The sequence below is a fragment of the Lynx canadensis genome, chromosome D1 (assembly GCF_007474595.2).
Source record: "Lynx canadensis isolate LIC74 chromosome D1, mLynCan4.pri.v2, whole genome shotgun sequence".
In the NCBI taxonomy this organism is placed as follows: Eukaryota; Metazoa; Chordata; class Mammalia; order Carnivora; family Felidae; genus Lynx; species Lynx canadensis.
The window spans coordinates 106,376,072-106,390,794 of record NC_044312.2 but is presented as its reverse complement, the minus strand read 5'-3'; the positions used below and the strand labels follow the sequence as shown (position 1 = coordinate 106,390,794).

The following is a 14,723-nucleotide window of genomic DNA, read 5'->3' as shown; positions in this document are numbered from 1 at the left end:
CATCTGGTGAGGATGTTGACGGTGGGAGAGGCTGTGCATATGCATGAGTAGGAGATCTATGGGAACTCTCTGTGCATTCTGCTCAATTTTGCTATGAACCTAAAACTCCTCTGAGAAAAAGCTCTATTAAAGACCAAAAAAGGAGGAAAGCACATTCTCGAAAATGCTCTCTTTGGCACCATAAAAAATCAAATAATCTTATTTATTTATTTATTTATTTATTTATTGGAGAGAGAGAGAGAGAGAGAGAAAGTGCATGTAAGGGAGGGTACGAAGAGAGAGAATCCCAGGATGGGGGCGTGGAGAGAGAGAGAGAGAGAAGCGGGGCTCACCCAAACAGAACTCGAACCCACGAACCATGAGATCATGACCTGAGCCAAACTTAGATGCCTACTGACTGAACCACCTAGGCACCCACAAATAATCCCATTTGTCAATGGGCAGAAGATATCCAGATGGCCAGCAGATACATGAAAAGATGTTCAACATCGTTCATCATCAGGGAAAGAATGAAGAGTCTGTGCTCATCACAATACGTTTTTGCCTCAGGAATGCAGTTTTTAACTTTGTCCTTGGAAATAACTTCAGAGTTACAGAAATGGTGTAGTGGTGTAATGCAGGAGGAGAATATCCATATACCTTCACCCTTAAGCACATTCGTTGATGTACTACTGTATTTACTTTTCTATACAATCTCCTTTTTTCTTTTTCCTGTTCTAGTTCCAGATTTAGTACTATCTTTTCCAATGATTAATCATCGGGCATCCTTCCTCTTCCCGTTCTGCTGCCCCAGTCCTTCAATCACCTTCATTATCAATTCTTGCATGAAATTGGCGCTGTTCCCTGGGTAGACTCATTCATGAAATGGGCCAGGGTCCTTCTGGACAGAAGCAAATTTCTGCATATCTATGTGTCCATCTCCAGTTCCTATGGCCAAATGTCTTCCTTTTCCTCTCCTCTTATGGTCCAAAAGAGAAAGAGAGGGTGGACTGAGTTTCCCATTATTGAGAGGCAGAGAGAGGGGTGGGCTTTCTTCCCCACTGAGGACACACCCAAAGCACTGAGAACTGACTATGGCCCATGAGTTCTTAATAAATGTGTGTGTGTGTGTGTGTGTGTGTGTGTGTGTGTGTAATGGGGGGGATCTTTTAAGATGTGGAAATGGACAAGGGTCCATTGGCCTGGGCCTAATGGAGTCACTGACCCTGAGGTGTGTGGGAGAAGGTAGATGGCAGGGATCCATTATGACTTTTGTAGGTCTTAGGTCCTTTTGGCCAGTTTCCATAAAACAACCTATTAAATACCATACCTTACAACTGCACTGGTATAAAGAGGAGTATGCTCCACTCTGGTTCATGGGTCTATATTCATTATGATGACAGTCACTTTTGGTTAATTGTTTTAAAGAAATTCTAACATTTTTGGGGGGGGGGCCTGGGTGGCTCAGTCACTTAAGTGTCTGACTCTTGATTCAGCTCAGGTCATGATGTCAGGGTTGGTGGGATTGAGCCTGACATCAGGCTCTGTGTTGACAGCTCCAAACCTGCTTGGGCTTCTCTCTCTCTCCCTTTCTCTGCCCTTCTCCTGCTCGTGCTCTCTCTCTCTTCAAATAAATAAATAAACATTACAAGAAAAATAAATTCTATGGGGCGCCTGGGTGCCTCAGTCAGTCAGGCATCTGACTTCAGCTGAGGTCATGATCTCACGGTTCATGGATTGGAGCCCCCGGTCAGGCTCTGTGCTGACAGCTGGGAGCCTGGGGCCAGCTTCAGATTCTTTGTCTCCCTCTCTCTCTGCCCCTCCCCTGCTCATGCCCTCTCTCTCTCTCTGTGTCTCTCAAAAATTAAAATTAAAAAAATAAATAAATAAAATCAAGCCAGGATTCACCCCTGCTTTGGATAAGTCACATCTCTCCCTGGCTTTACTCCTGACCCCACTCACTTGGGTCAGGTGCAGAGGGCTGAGAGCGGGGCGTTGCCGCACCAGTGGATCAGGGGTACTGCATGCAGCCCAATCAGCAGAGCCTAGGTCTTGAGGACTTCACAGATAGTCCCAGGGAAAATGGGGGCCACGAGGATGGAAAAGCACATTTCCAGAGTGAGGACCCCTGTTGTGCTACACGTGGGAAGGAATAGAGCATTTTTCTGATTCCTCAGTCCTTCACCCATGTGTTCTCCAAGGAACAGTTCCCTATGAGCGTGTGTGTGGGCGTGAGCTCAGGCACGGGAGGCTCTCCACAGCCTCCATTTTGATCACATCACATGAAAAGAATTTTCCATTTGCAGATGCTTTATTGAAATGAAAATGTATTTGAGGTTTCAACAGTTGTCTTGCAGTTTATAGATGAAAAGAGAAAGAAGGAAGAAAAGTCGTGGTTTATATTCACTGGCTGTCAGTTCCTGACCATTCTCTGTAGTCCTCGGGGTCTCCGGTCTCGGGGAAAGTTAAAAAGAGGCACACGGCTTACTGGAATACATTATTTGCTGGAAAACAAACACAGAGACATTACTCCGATGTTCAGCTCTCTGTTCCAAAGTCAAGAGTTGAAAAACGCTCATTTCTTCTTGGCTTGTAGGATTTGTCCACACACATCTGGTATCCAAGAACGATTGTGCTGGAGTCAAGATCAGAATGATCTCGTCTCTCATGGTAACGATCAGGAGACTTTACTGATGCCAAACAGGTGCTGGTGTTTCCAGATCTCTTCCCCATCAGGGATCCCTATATTTATCAGGGTGTATTTATTTCAACAAAGAATCGTTAAGTCTCAGCCCAAATACAAGGAAATGGGTAGTTTTTGAGTTCTGGCGTGGCCTTACGTGTTAGAAATACCGAAAACGGTCTGACACCGAGACCTTTACCTTTAACACCTACAAAACAGTGGAGATGTGCACTCCAAGCGATCGGTCTAATCGACATTTTCAAAGAAAACATTCCAGGGGCGCCTGGGTGGCGCAGTCGGTTAAGCGTCCGACTTCAGCCAGGTCACGATCTCGCGGTCCGTGAGTTCGAGCCCCGCGTCGGGCTCTGGGCTGATGGCTCAGAGCCTGGAGCCTGTTTCCGATTCTGTGTCTCCCTCTCTCTCTGCCCCTCCCCCGTTCATGCTCTGTCTCTCTCTGTCCCAAAAATAAATAAACGTTGAAAAAAAAATTAAAAAAAAAAAAAAGAAAACATTCCAGGGGCACCTGGGTGGCTCAGTCAGTTAAGCGTCCGACTTAGGCTCAGGTCATGATCTCACAGTTTGGTTCATGGTTTCGAGCCCCATGGGCTCTGAGCTGCCATCTCGGAGCTGGAGCCTGCTTCAGATTTTGTGTCTCCCTCTCTCTCTGCCCTGTCTCCTCTGCTCACACTCTGTCTGTCTCTCTCTCTCTCTCTCTCTCTCTCTCTCCAAAGTGAATAAACTTCAAAACAAACAACAACAAAAAACCCCATCCCATTATCCTTGATTGAAGGGAATTTCACTTTTTAAAGTGGTTAGTCATGCTAAATACACATAAGATAAAATTGACCATTTTCATCATTGTAACTATAGAGTTCTGCAGTGTTAAGTCTATGTATGTTGTGGTGCAACCAATCTCCAGAACATTTTCGTCTTGCTATTGTTGAACTCTATACCCACTGAAAAACCCCCATTTTCCATACCAGCCAACCCCTAGAAGCCACCATTCTACCCTCTGTTTCTCAGAGACTCGCTACTCTAGAAAACTGATTTAAATGAACTCATGCAACATATTTGTCTTTCTTTTTTTGGTGGCTTATTTCCTTTGTCATAAGGCCCTCAAGGTTCATCCATGTTGGCTCTTCTGAGTGATGAACACTTTTGTCATTAGCTTTGGCAGTATTTCTAAATTGTCTACCCTGGAATGTTTCCATAGGAGTATCAAGATAGGGAATACATTATGGAGAACGAAACACTGCTTGTTGTTTTCAACAATTCCATCCCCCAAGGCAGATTCATACCCATGATCTGTCCTTGTCATCTATGGGGTCTTTAATTAATAGTCAAGGAATCCCATCATTTATACTGACAAATTTTGTTTGCTTGAAAGCACACTTTAAATTCTGTTAGTGATTGGCAGGAAGATGGCGGCGTAGGAGGACGCTGGGCTCACCGCGCGTCCTGCTGATCACTTAGATTCCACCTACACCTGCCTAAATAACCCAGAAAACCGCCAGAGGATTAGCAGAACGGAGTCACCGGACCCAAGTGCAGACGAGAGGCCCACGGAAGAGGGTAGGAAGGGCGGCGAGGCGGTGCGCGCTCCACGGACTGGCGGGAGGGAGCCGGGGTGGAGGGGCGGCTCGCCAGCCAAGCAGAGCCCCCGAGTCCGGCTTGCAAAAGCGGAGGGGCCTGACGGACTGTGTTCCGACAGCAAGCGCGACTTAGCATCTGGGAGGTCATAAGTTAACAGCTCTGCTCGGAAAGCGGGAAGGCTGGAGGACAAAGGGAGGGTGAGCTGCGGAGCCCCCGGACGACAGAGCTCAGTTTGGCGGGGAACAAAGGCGCTTGCCAGCGCCATCTCCCCCGCCCATCCCCCAGCCAAAATCCCAAAGGGAACCGGTTCTGGCCAGGGAAATTGCTCGCTCCGCGCAAACACCCAACTCTGTGCTTCTGCGGAGCCAAACCTCCGGCAGCGGATCTGACTCCCTCCGGCTGCCACAGGGCCCCTCCTGAAGTGGATCACCTAAGGAGAAGCGAGCTAAGCCTGCCCCCCCTCCCGCCGTGCACCTTGCCTTCCCACCCCAGCTAATACGCCAGATCCCCAGCATCACAAGCCTGGCAGTGTGCAAGTAGCCCAGACGGGCCACGCCACCCCACAGTGAATCCCGCCCCTAGGAGAGGGGAAGAGAAGGCACACACCAGTCTGACTGTGGCCCCAGCGGTGGGCTGGGGGCAGACATCAGGACTGACTGCGGCCCCGCCCACCAACTCCAGTTATACACCACAGCACAGGGGAAGTGCCCTGCAGGTCCTCACCACACCAGGGACTATCCAAAATGACCAAGCGGAAGAATTCCCCTCAGAAGAATCTCCAGGAAATAACAACAGCTAATGAGCTGATCCAAAAGGATTTAAATAATATAACAGAAACTGAATTTAGAATAATAGTCATAAAATTAATCGCTGGGCTGGAAAACAGTATACAGGACAGCAGAGAATCTCTTGCTACAGAGATCAAGGGACTAAGGAACAGTCACGAGGAGCTGAAAAACGCTTTAAATGAAATGCAAAACAAAATGCAAACCACCACAGCTCGGATGGAAGAGGCAGAGGAGAGAATAGGTGAACTAGAAGATAAAGTTATGGAAAAAGAGGAAGCTGAGAAAAAGAGAGATAAAAAAATCCAGGAGTATGAGGGGAAAATTAGAGAACTAAGTGATACACTAAAAAGAAATAATATACGCATAATTGGTATTCCAGAGGAGGAAGAGAGAGGGAAAGGTGCTGAAGGGGTACTTGAAGAAATAATAGCTGAGAACTTCCCTGAACTGGGGAAGGAAAAAGGCATTGAAATCCAAGAGGCACAGAGAACTCCCTTCAGACGTAACTTGAATCGATCTTCTGCACGACATATCATAGTGAAACTGGCAAAATACAAGGATAAAGAGAAAATTCTGAAAGCAGCAAGGGGTAAACGTGCCCTCACATATAAAGGGAGACCTATAAGACTCGTGACTGATCTCTCTTTTGAAACTTGGCAGGCCAGAAAGAATTGGCACGAGATTTTCAGGGTGCTAGACAACAAAAATATGCAGCCGAGAATCCTTTATCCAGCAAGTCTGTCATTTAGAATAGAAGGAGAGATAAAGGTCTTCCCAAACAAAAACTGAAGGAATTTGTCACCACTAAACCAGCCCTACAAGAGATCCTAAGGGGGACCCTGTGAGACAAAGTACCAGAGACATCACTACAAGCATAAAACATACAGACATCACAATGACTCTAAACCCGTATCTTTCTATAATAACACTGAATGTAAACGGATTAAATGCGCCAACCAAAAGACATAGGGTATCAGAATGGATAAAAAAACAAGACCCATCTATTTGCTGTCTACAAGAGACTCATTTTAGACCTGAGGACACCTTTAGATTCAGAGTGAGGGGATGGAAAACTATTTATCATGCTACTGGAAGCCAAAAGAAAGCTGGAGTAGCCATACTTATATCAGACAAACTAGACTTTAAATTAAAGGCTGTAACAAGAGATGAAGAAGGTCATTATATAATAGTTACAGGGTCTATCCATCAGGAAGAGCTAACAATTATAAATGTCTATGCGCCGAATACCGGAGCCCCCAAGTATATAAAACAATTACTCATAAACAGAAGCAACCTTATTGATAAGAATGTGGTAATTGCAGGGGACTTTAACACCCCACTTACAGAAATGGATAGATCATCTAGACACACAGTCAATAAAGAAACAAGGGCCCTGAATGAGACATTGGATCAGATGGAGTTGACAGATATATTTAGAACTCTGCATCCCAAAGCAACAGAATATACTTTCTTCTCGAGTGCACATGGAACATTCTCCAAGATAGATCATATACTGGGTCACAAAACAGCCCTTCATAAGTTTACAAGAATTGAAATTATACCATGCATACTTTCAGACCACAATGCTATGAAGCTTGAAATCAACCACAGGAAAAAGTCTGGAAAACCTCCAAAAGCGTGGAGGTTAAAGAACACCCTACTAACGAATGAGTGGGTCAACCAGGCAATTAGAGAAGAAATCAAAAAATATATGGAAACAAACGAAAATGAAAATACAACAATCCAAACGCTTTGGGACGCAGCGAAGGCAGTCCTGAGAGGAAAATACATTGCAATCCAGGCCTATCTCAAGAAACAAGAAAAATCCCAAATACAAAATCTAACAGCACACCTAAAGGAAATAGAAGCAGAACAGCAAAGGCAGCCTAAACCCAGCAGAAGAAGAGAAATAATAAAGATCAGAGCAGAAATAAACAATATAGAATCTAAAAAAACTGTAGAGCAGATCAACGAAACCAAGAGTTGGTTTTTTGAAAAAATAAACAAAATTGACAAACCTCTAGCCAGGCTTCTCAAAAAGAAAAGGGAGATGACCCAAATAGATAAAATCATGAATGAAAATGGAATGATTACAACCAATCCCTCAGAGATACAAACAATTATCAGGGAATACTATGAAAAATTATATGCCAACAAATTGGACAACCTGGAAGAAATGGACACATTCCTGAACACCCACACTCTTCCAAAACTCAATCAGGAGGAAATAGAAAGCTTGAACAGACCCATAATCAGCGAAGAAATTGAATCGGTTATCAAAAATCTCCCAACAAATAAGAGTCCAGGACCAGATGGGTTCCCAGGGGAGTTCTACCAGACATTTAAAGCAGAGATAATACCTATCCTTCTCAAGCTATTCCAAGAAATAGAAAGGGAAGGAAAACTTCCAGACTCATTCTATGAAGCCAGTATTACTTTGATTCCTAAACCAGACAGAGACCCAGTAAAAAAAGAGAACTACAGGCCAATATCCCTGATGAATATGGATGCAAAAATTCTCAATAAGATACTAGCAAATCGAATTCAACAGCATATAAAAAGAATTATTCACCATGATCAAGTGGGATTCATTCCTGGGATGCAGGGCTGGTTCAACATTCGCAAATCAATCAACGTGATACATCACATTAACAAAAAAAAAGAGAAGAACCATATGATCCTGTCAATCGATGCAGAAAAGGCCTTTGACAAAATCCAGCACCCTTTCTTAATAAAAACCCTTGAGAAAGTCGGGATAGAAGGAACATACTTAAAGATCATAAAAGCCATTTATGAAAAGCCCACAGCTAACATCATCCTCAACGGGGAAAAACTGAGAGCTTTTTCCCTGAGATCAGGAACACGACAGGGATGCCCACTCTCACCGCTGTTGTTTAACATAGTGCTGGAAGTTCTAGCATCAGCAATCAGACAACAAAAGGAAATCAAAGGCATCCAAATTGGCAAAGATGAAGTCAAGCTTTCGCTTTTTGCAGATGACATGATATTATACATGGAAAATCCGATAGACTCCACCAAAAGTCTGCTAGAACTGATACATGAATTCAGCAAAGTTGCAGGATACAAAATCAATGTACAGAAATCAGTTGCATTCTTATACACTAACAATGAAGCAACAGAAAGACAAATAAAGAAACTGATCCCATTCACAATTGCACCAAGAAGCATAAAATACCTAGGAATAAATCTAACCAAAGATGTAAAGGATCTGTATGCTGAAAACTATAGAAAGCTTATGAAGGTAATTGAAGAAGACTTAAAGAAATGGAAAGACATTCCCTGCTCATGGATTGGAAAAATAAATATTGTCAAAATGTCAATACTACCCAAAGCTATCTACACATTCAATGCAATCCCAATCAAAATTGCACCAGCATTCTTCTCGAAATTAGAACAAGCAATCCTAAAATTCATATGGAACCACAAAAGGCCCCGAATAGCCAAAGGAATTTTGAAGAAGAAGACCAAAGCAGGAGGCATCACAATCCCAGACTTTAGCCTCTACTACAAAGCTGTAATCATCAAGACAGCATGGTATTGGCACAAAAACAGACACACAGACCAATGGAATAGAATAGAAACCCCAGAACTAGACCCACAAACGTATGGCCAACTCATCTTTGACAAAGCAGGAAAGAACATCCAATGGAAAAAAGACAGCCTCTTTAACAAATGGTGCTGGGAGAACTGGACAGCAACATGCAGAAGGTTGAAACTAGACCACTTTCTCACACCATTTACAAAAATAAACTCAAAATGGATAAAGGACCTAAATGTGAGACAGGAAACCATCAAAACCTTAGAGGAGAAAGCAGGAAAAGACCTCTCTGACCTCAGCCGTAGCAATCTCTTACTCGACACATCCCCAAAGGCAAGGGAATTAAAAGCAAAAGTGAATTACTGGGACCTTATGAAGATAAAAAGCTTCTGCACGGCAAAGGAAACAACCAACAAAACTAAAAGGCAACCAACAGAATGGGAAAAGATATTTGCAAATGACATATCGGACAAAGGGCTAGTATCTAAAATCTATAAAGAGCTCACCAAACTCCACACCCGAAAAACAAATAACCCAGTGAAGAAATGGGCAGAAAACATGAATAGACACTTCTCTAAAGAAGACATCCAGATGGCCAACAGGCACATGAAAAGATGTTCAGCGTCGCTCCTTATCAGGGAAATACAAATCAAAACCACACTCAGGTATCACCTCACGCCAGTCAGAGTGGCCAAAATGAACAAATCAGGAGACTATAGATGCTGGAGAGGATGTGGAGAAACGGGAACCCTCTTGCACTGTTGGTGGGAATGCAAATTGGTGCAGCCGCTCTGGAAAGCAGTGTGGAGGTTCCTCAGAAAATTAAAAATAGACCTACCCTATGACCCAGCAATAGCACTGCTAGGAATTTATCCAAGGGATACAGGAGTACTGATGCATAGGGGCACTTGTACCCCAATATTCATAGCAGCACTCTCAACAATAGCCAAATTATGGAAAGAGCCTAAATGTCCATCAACTGATGAATGGATAAAGAAATTGTGGTTTATATACACAATGGAATACTATGTGGCAATGAGAAAAAATGAAATATGGCCCTTTGTAGCAACGTGGATGGAACTGGAGAGTGTAATGCTAAGTGAAATAAGCCATACAGAGAAAGACAGATACCATATGGTTTCACTCTTATGTGGATCCTGAGAAACTTAACAGGAACCCATGGGGGAGGGGAAGGAAAAAAAAAAAAAAGAGGTTAGAGTGGGAGAGAGCCAAAGCATAAGAGACTGTTAAAAACTGAGAACAAACTGAGGGTTGATGGGGGGTGGGAGGGAGGGGAGGGTGGGTGATGGGTATTGAGGAGGGCACCTTTTGGGATGAGCACTGGGTGTTGTATGGAAACCAATTTGTCAATAAATTTCATAAAAAAAATAAAAAAATAAAAATAAATAAATAAATAAATAAATTCTGTTAGTAAGAGGTACAGAATCTTCTTCATAATGGATTCTTCTGAACTCTATTAAAACATTCTCATGAACATTTTATTATTTGTTCCTACGAAGAAGGGGATCATTGTTGCCGGTCACTTCTACAAGTAAGGGACTTCTTGAGAATCAGATGTGTTTTACCTTGATAGAAAATGAGTGTGGAGGTGCCTGGCTGGCTCACTGGGGAGAGCCTGTGGCTCTTGATCTCAGTGTTGGGAGTTCGAGCCCACGTTGGGTGGAGAGTGTACTTAATAAAAAGCAAGAAAAAATTTCAAAATAAAGAAAAAAAATGAGGGGTGCCTGCATGGCTCAGTCTGTTAAGCATCCGACTTTGACTCAGGTCATGATCTCGTGGTTCATGAGTTTGAGCCCCACGTTGGGCTCTGTGCTGACAGCTCAGAGCCTGGAGCCTGCTTTGTATTCTGTGTGTGTCTCTCTCTCTGATCCTTCCCCCACTCGCACTCTGTCTCTCTGTCTGTTTCTCAAAAATAAATATAGAATAAAAAAAAAAGAAAAATATTGTGGCTCCTGGGTGGCTCAGTTGGCAGGTCATGATCTCCCAGTTCCTGAGATTGAGGCACATCGGTCTCTGTACTGATAGGACAGAGCCTGCTTAAGATTCTCTCTCTCTCTCTCCCTCTGTCTGCTCCTCCTCTATGAGTGCTCTCTCCCCCTGCCCCTTAAAGTAAATAAATAAACTTAAGAAAAGAAAAAAAGAGAAAGTTTGTGTGTGGATGTGTGAGTGTGTACTAGGATACTGAAGGGTAGTTCAGCCTTTATGTGAATATTGTCCCTCATTTGCCTTTTTCATTTATCATTCACTAAAGATTCCAAGAAGTGCAGAGGCAAATCGGCACTGGGACCTTGGCTGGCTTTCTTGATGTCAAAGTACTCACATGCAGCCACAATTACATTCACTGAAATAAAATAAAGCATGTTGAACACTTGCTTTGGCATCACTAGTGACAAACGTAGAGCCTACTAGTCCCTGCCCCGTGGTTTGAAAGCACATCAGAAGAAACTGTAATTACCATCATCTGTGCAAAGTTGTGCAGAGTTTCGTTTGACTGGTTGAGAAAACACTGCTTGAAATCAGCCAAGGCCTTTTCTTCCTCAGTCTCCCAAACAAAATCCTGAAGAAAATTTTGGTATTCACTAACGCTCACTTCAGGACTGATTGTTTTGTTAACCACTTCCTCTAGAAACGGGCATCCAGAACCTGAAAGAAAACACATAAAAGCGATCTCAGTTCCGTAGCCCTGAAGCCCCTTTTTGGAAGCACCTAGGATGTTGGTCATCCAACCTACATCCCAGTAGACTCATACATTCAGAAATATGATGGTGAATGGTCTTGAGTTCTCAGTTCTCAGAGAGTAAACTCAGGACCTAGGGTTTCCTTAAGCTTGAAAACATCTGTGCCCCCTTTCCACCCCAGCACTACCTCCACAGCCCAGAGAAGCCAAACACTACATAACCATGAAAAACAAAGACACTGAAGAAATGAGGTGGAGCCTGTTGGCCTGAATTTGGGGAACAGGGGGTCTTCCAGAGGGCCCTGACACCACCTTTAGCCCCGAACCTGTCCTTGCTGCACAGAACTCACCAGCAAAGCAGTAAAGCGGGAGGGCAATCAGCACAAGGACTCTCAGCAGCTTCATGGTTGAGGGCAGCTGGTGTTAGCCGGTCAGTCCGACGTGGCAGGGAAGAAAGAACTCACTTGGGAGCTGAGCACCCAGAACTCCTCCTTTTATTCTCCCGGCCATCACCTTAAGCCCTCCCCGAAGTGAGGGACTGAGTCACACAGTAAACGTGGCACTGGGCCAGGAAATGACAGCCAGAATCAGCCCAGCCAGCCTGTGCCCTGTTTGTAGAAACCAAGGAGACAGCTTGTTGGACCCAAAACTATTTTGGAACTGCAATAATGATAACATTATTGCATTAATTTAGATGAAATTAATGCAAAAGTGCTTGCTAGCTAATGAAACGACGACAGAGTGTGCCTGTGTTGTCATCCTTGTTGTTTTATTGTTGCGGACTTTATTAGTCTCCTTCCACCTGTCCTCCTTCTTCAACAGATGGATAGCTTCGTATCCTGTGTTCCCATGGGCTCACCACGCATCTGGGCTCGGTGCAATACCAGATAGCTCCTCAGGAGGGCAGACTTCCCGTGTCCATAGACCCTTTTAACAAGAGGCTGGACGTTTAGGAAATCCTAACAATGTCTAACTTTCTCTAAAGGCTGTTTGTGCAAAGACTATCTCAATTTATTAATTAATTTCATAAATTCATTCTATTCTGAATCTATGAATAATCTTTTTTTTTCGTTGTTTGGGTTTTTTTTTTTCCCATCAGTTAAAGGGTGATGTGAAGAAGCAGAGCAACTGATCGCTCAGCAGAGGCAGTCCTGAATGGAGGAATGGTGGTAGGGACTGGGCTCAAGCAGATGTGGATTTATTTTATTTTTTTAGTGTTTGTTTCTGAGAAAGGGAGAGAGAGAGAGAGAGAGAGAGAGAGAGAGAGAGCGCTCACACGAGCGGGAGGAGGGGCAGGGGGAGAGGGGGCAGAGGAACCAAGCAGGCTCTGAGCTGACAGCAGCCAGCCCAACATGACACCGGGCTCAAACTCACAAACTGTGACATCATGACCTGAGCTGAAGTTGGACGCCCAACTGACTGAGTCACCCAGGTGCCCCAAGATGTGGATTTAAATTCTGGATGCAGGAAATAATCATGAAGTTTCTGAGGGCTAAATTGCTGGTTATTTCAAGCTTCTTTTGCCTCATTTCTAAAATGTGCATAAACCAGACCACACCTGGTTTGCAAGGATGACAGACACTCTGTAAAGAACTTACTGCGGGGCTTACAACAAGGTAATCATGAATACATGGGAGGTACCATCCATCCATCCATCCATCCATCCATCCATCCATCCATGCATCCATCCAAGCATCCATTGTTCAAAGGTAACCATGAGCTTCCCCCATGAGTGGATCCTGTGCTGCATGCCCCAGATTCAGCTGTCAGACCAGGACCTTGCTCCTGTGGAGCTTACCTCTTACAAGGGAGGCAGCAAAAAGCCCCTAACTGGGGGGCCTGGGTGGCTCAGTCGGTTAAGCACCCGACTTAGGCTGAGGTCACGATCTCACAGTTCATGGATTTGAGCCCTGCGTCAGGCTCAAAAGAATTTCACAAAACCATAAATAAAAAGCTCATAACTGAATGAGTGACCTCAGAAAGTGATTTGTAGGGAACAAGAAAACAACCATGAGGGGCAGCATCCTGTACAGAGGGCCAGGCCAGCTATAGGAGGAAGGGCTTTAAAGCCTAGATGAGTGGACAATGATTATCAAGGGGAAGATCTTGGGACAGGTGTTCTAGGCAGAGAGCACAGCAGGTACAGGGGTTCTCTCTAGAGCAGTTGGTACTGGGCAAGAGAATGACAGCAAGGATGGTGTGCCTCTTGGTGTCAAGAAAGATAGGACAGCCTCATAGTTTAGAAAAGCCACATCAGTTTAAGTGGAGATGATATGAAGGTGAAAGGAACAAGAGAAACTAGGTTGGCTCAAGAAAAAAAAAGAAAGAAAGAAAGAAAGAAAGAAAGAAAGAAAGAAAGAAAGAAAGAAAGAAAGAAAAGAAAAGAAACTGATGAGTGAGCCAGACAGATGAGTTGATTATTTGTGAATGTCATATTTGCTGTTTAGATGATCTGGGACTTCCCATCATTCAGCCGGAACATAAGTTGCCAAGAAAAATACTCCTTTAGGGACAGGCTAGCAATAGGGAAGAAGGTTATGTTCTTCTGTGCGTACTTTCTTGCCCAGTTGACCATTGATGCCAATCTCCATTCCAAACGACAATGTCCAAATGAAGAACTTTACTGATGAAATGGGAGACGTTTTGGCTAGGACAAAATGGGGACTGTCCCTGGTGCCCCAGTTGTTAGGGACTTGCCCTGTTATCTGCTGGGATGCCAGTCTCTTCAGAGGTTTCGTACCCAGCTCAGCTAGGCTACAATCCCACCTCGCGTGCTTGGTGCCCCCAAGAAAGAGGTGTATTTTTTTTGTTTTACCTTGATGTTTCCTCATTCTTAGGTGAATCAAATAACAATAACTCAGCCCACAAAGAACTCATTTGTGAGCCAGTGGTTACAAGGATAAATAGAAGAAACCACAATGCTTGTGTAGGCAGCCTGACTTTTTTTCTCTTCCCCGATGGAGCTTTCACTCAAGTCCCCAAGTGAAGGTCAGAAATTAGCCTTCAGCTTTGGTGTTTGGGTGACACTTGCTGATCACCTATTATGACAAACCATGGTATGTGGGTGAATTTGCACAGGTACTCATTTCACTGTGAATACCTTGTGTTGTGGGAGAGAAAGTATGTGGCACGACACAATTATGTTTGGCCTGTTCTTGGGCTCATGCAAGACCTGAGATGTACTCACACCAAATTGATCATTTGAGGCTTTGCCATCCTTAATAAAAGTGACAATAGTCTGTGAGAGCCATTTCCCCCCCAGTGATTCCTGCATTGGCACCAAAGCCTAGGAAGGAGTTATTTTGACATTTAGATGGTCTTTAGGCATTTTTAAATTGTAGGTTTCTGATACTGATCCACTTGACAGTATTTAAGGACATGATAATCCATATGTTTTTGCCCATTCATTCTGCAACACCGGTT

General features: G+C 44.0%; 1 protein-coding gene across 2 annotated transcripts; it reads right to left on the bottom strand.

Annotated features, from left to right (window-relative positions):
- Nucleotides 1-2,271: 2,271 nt before the first annotated feature.
- Nucleotides 2,272-11,799, bottom strand: LOC115525493 (mammaglobin-A-like). Of its 2 annotated transcripts, XM_030332712.1 has the most exons (3): nt 11,651-11,793; nt 11,079-11,266; nt 2,272-2,483 (listed from the first exon to the last, which is right to left on the bottom strand). In XM_030332712.1, the coding sequence occupies exons 1-3, from the start codon at nt 11,703-11,705 to the stop codon at nt 2,445-2,447; spliced, it is 282 nt and encodes a 93-aa protein (XP_030188572.1). In that variant the 5' UTR covers nt 11,706-11,793; the 3' UTR covers nt 2,272-2,444. The 2 variants fall into 2 exon arrangements, with proteins under 2 accessions (XP_030188572.1, XP_030188571.1); XM_030332711.1 differs by lacking the exon at nt 2,272-2,483 and having other exon boundaries at nt 11,007-11,266; nt 11,651-11,799.
- Nucleotides 11,800-14,723: the final 2,924 nt, after the last annotated feature.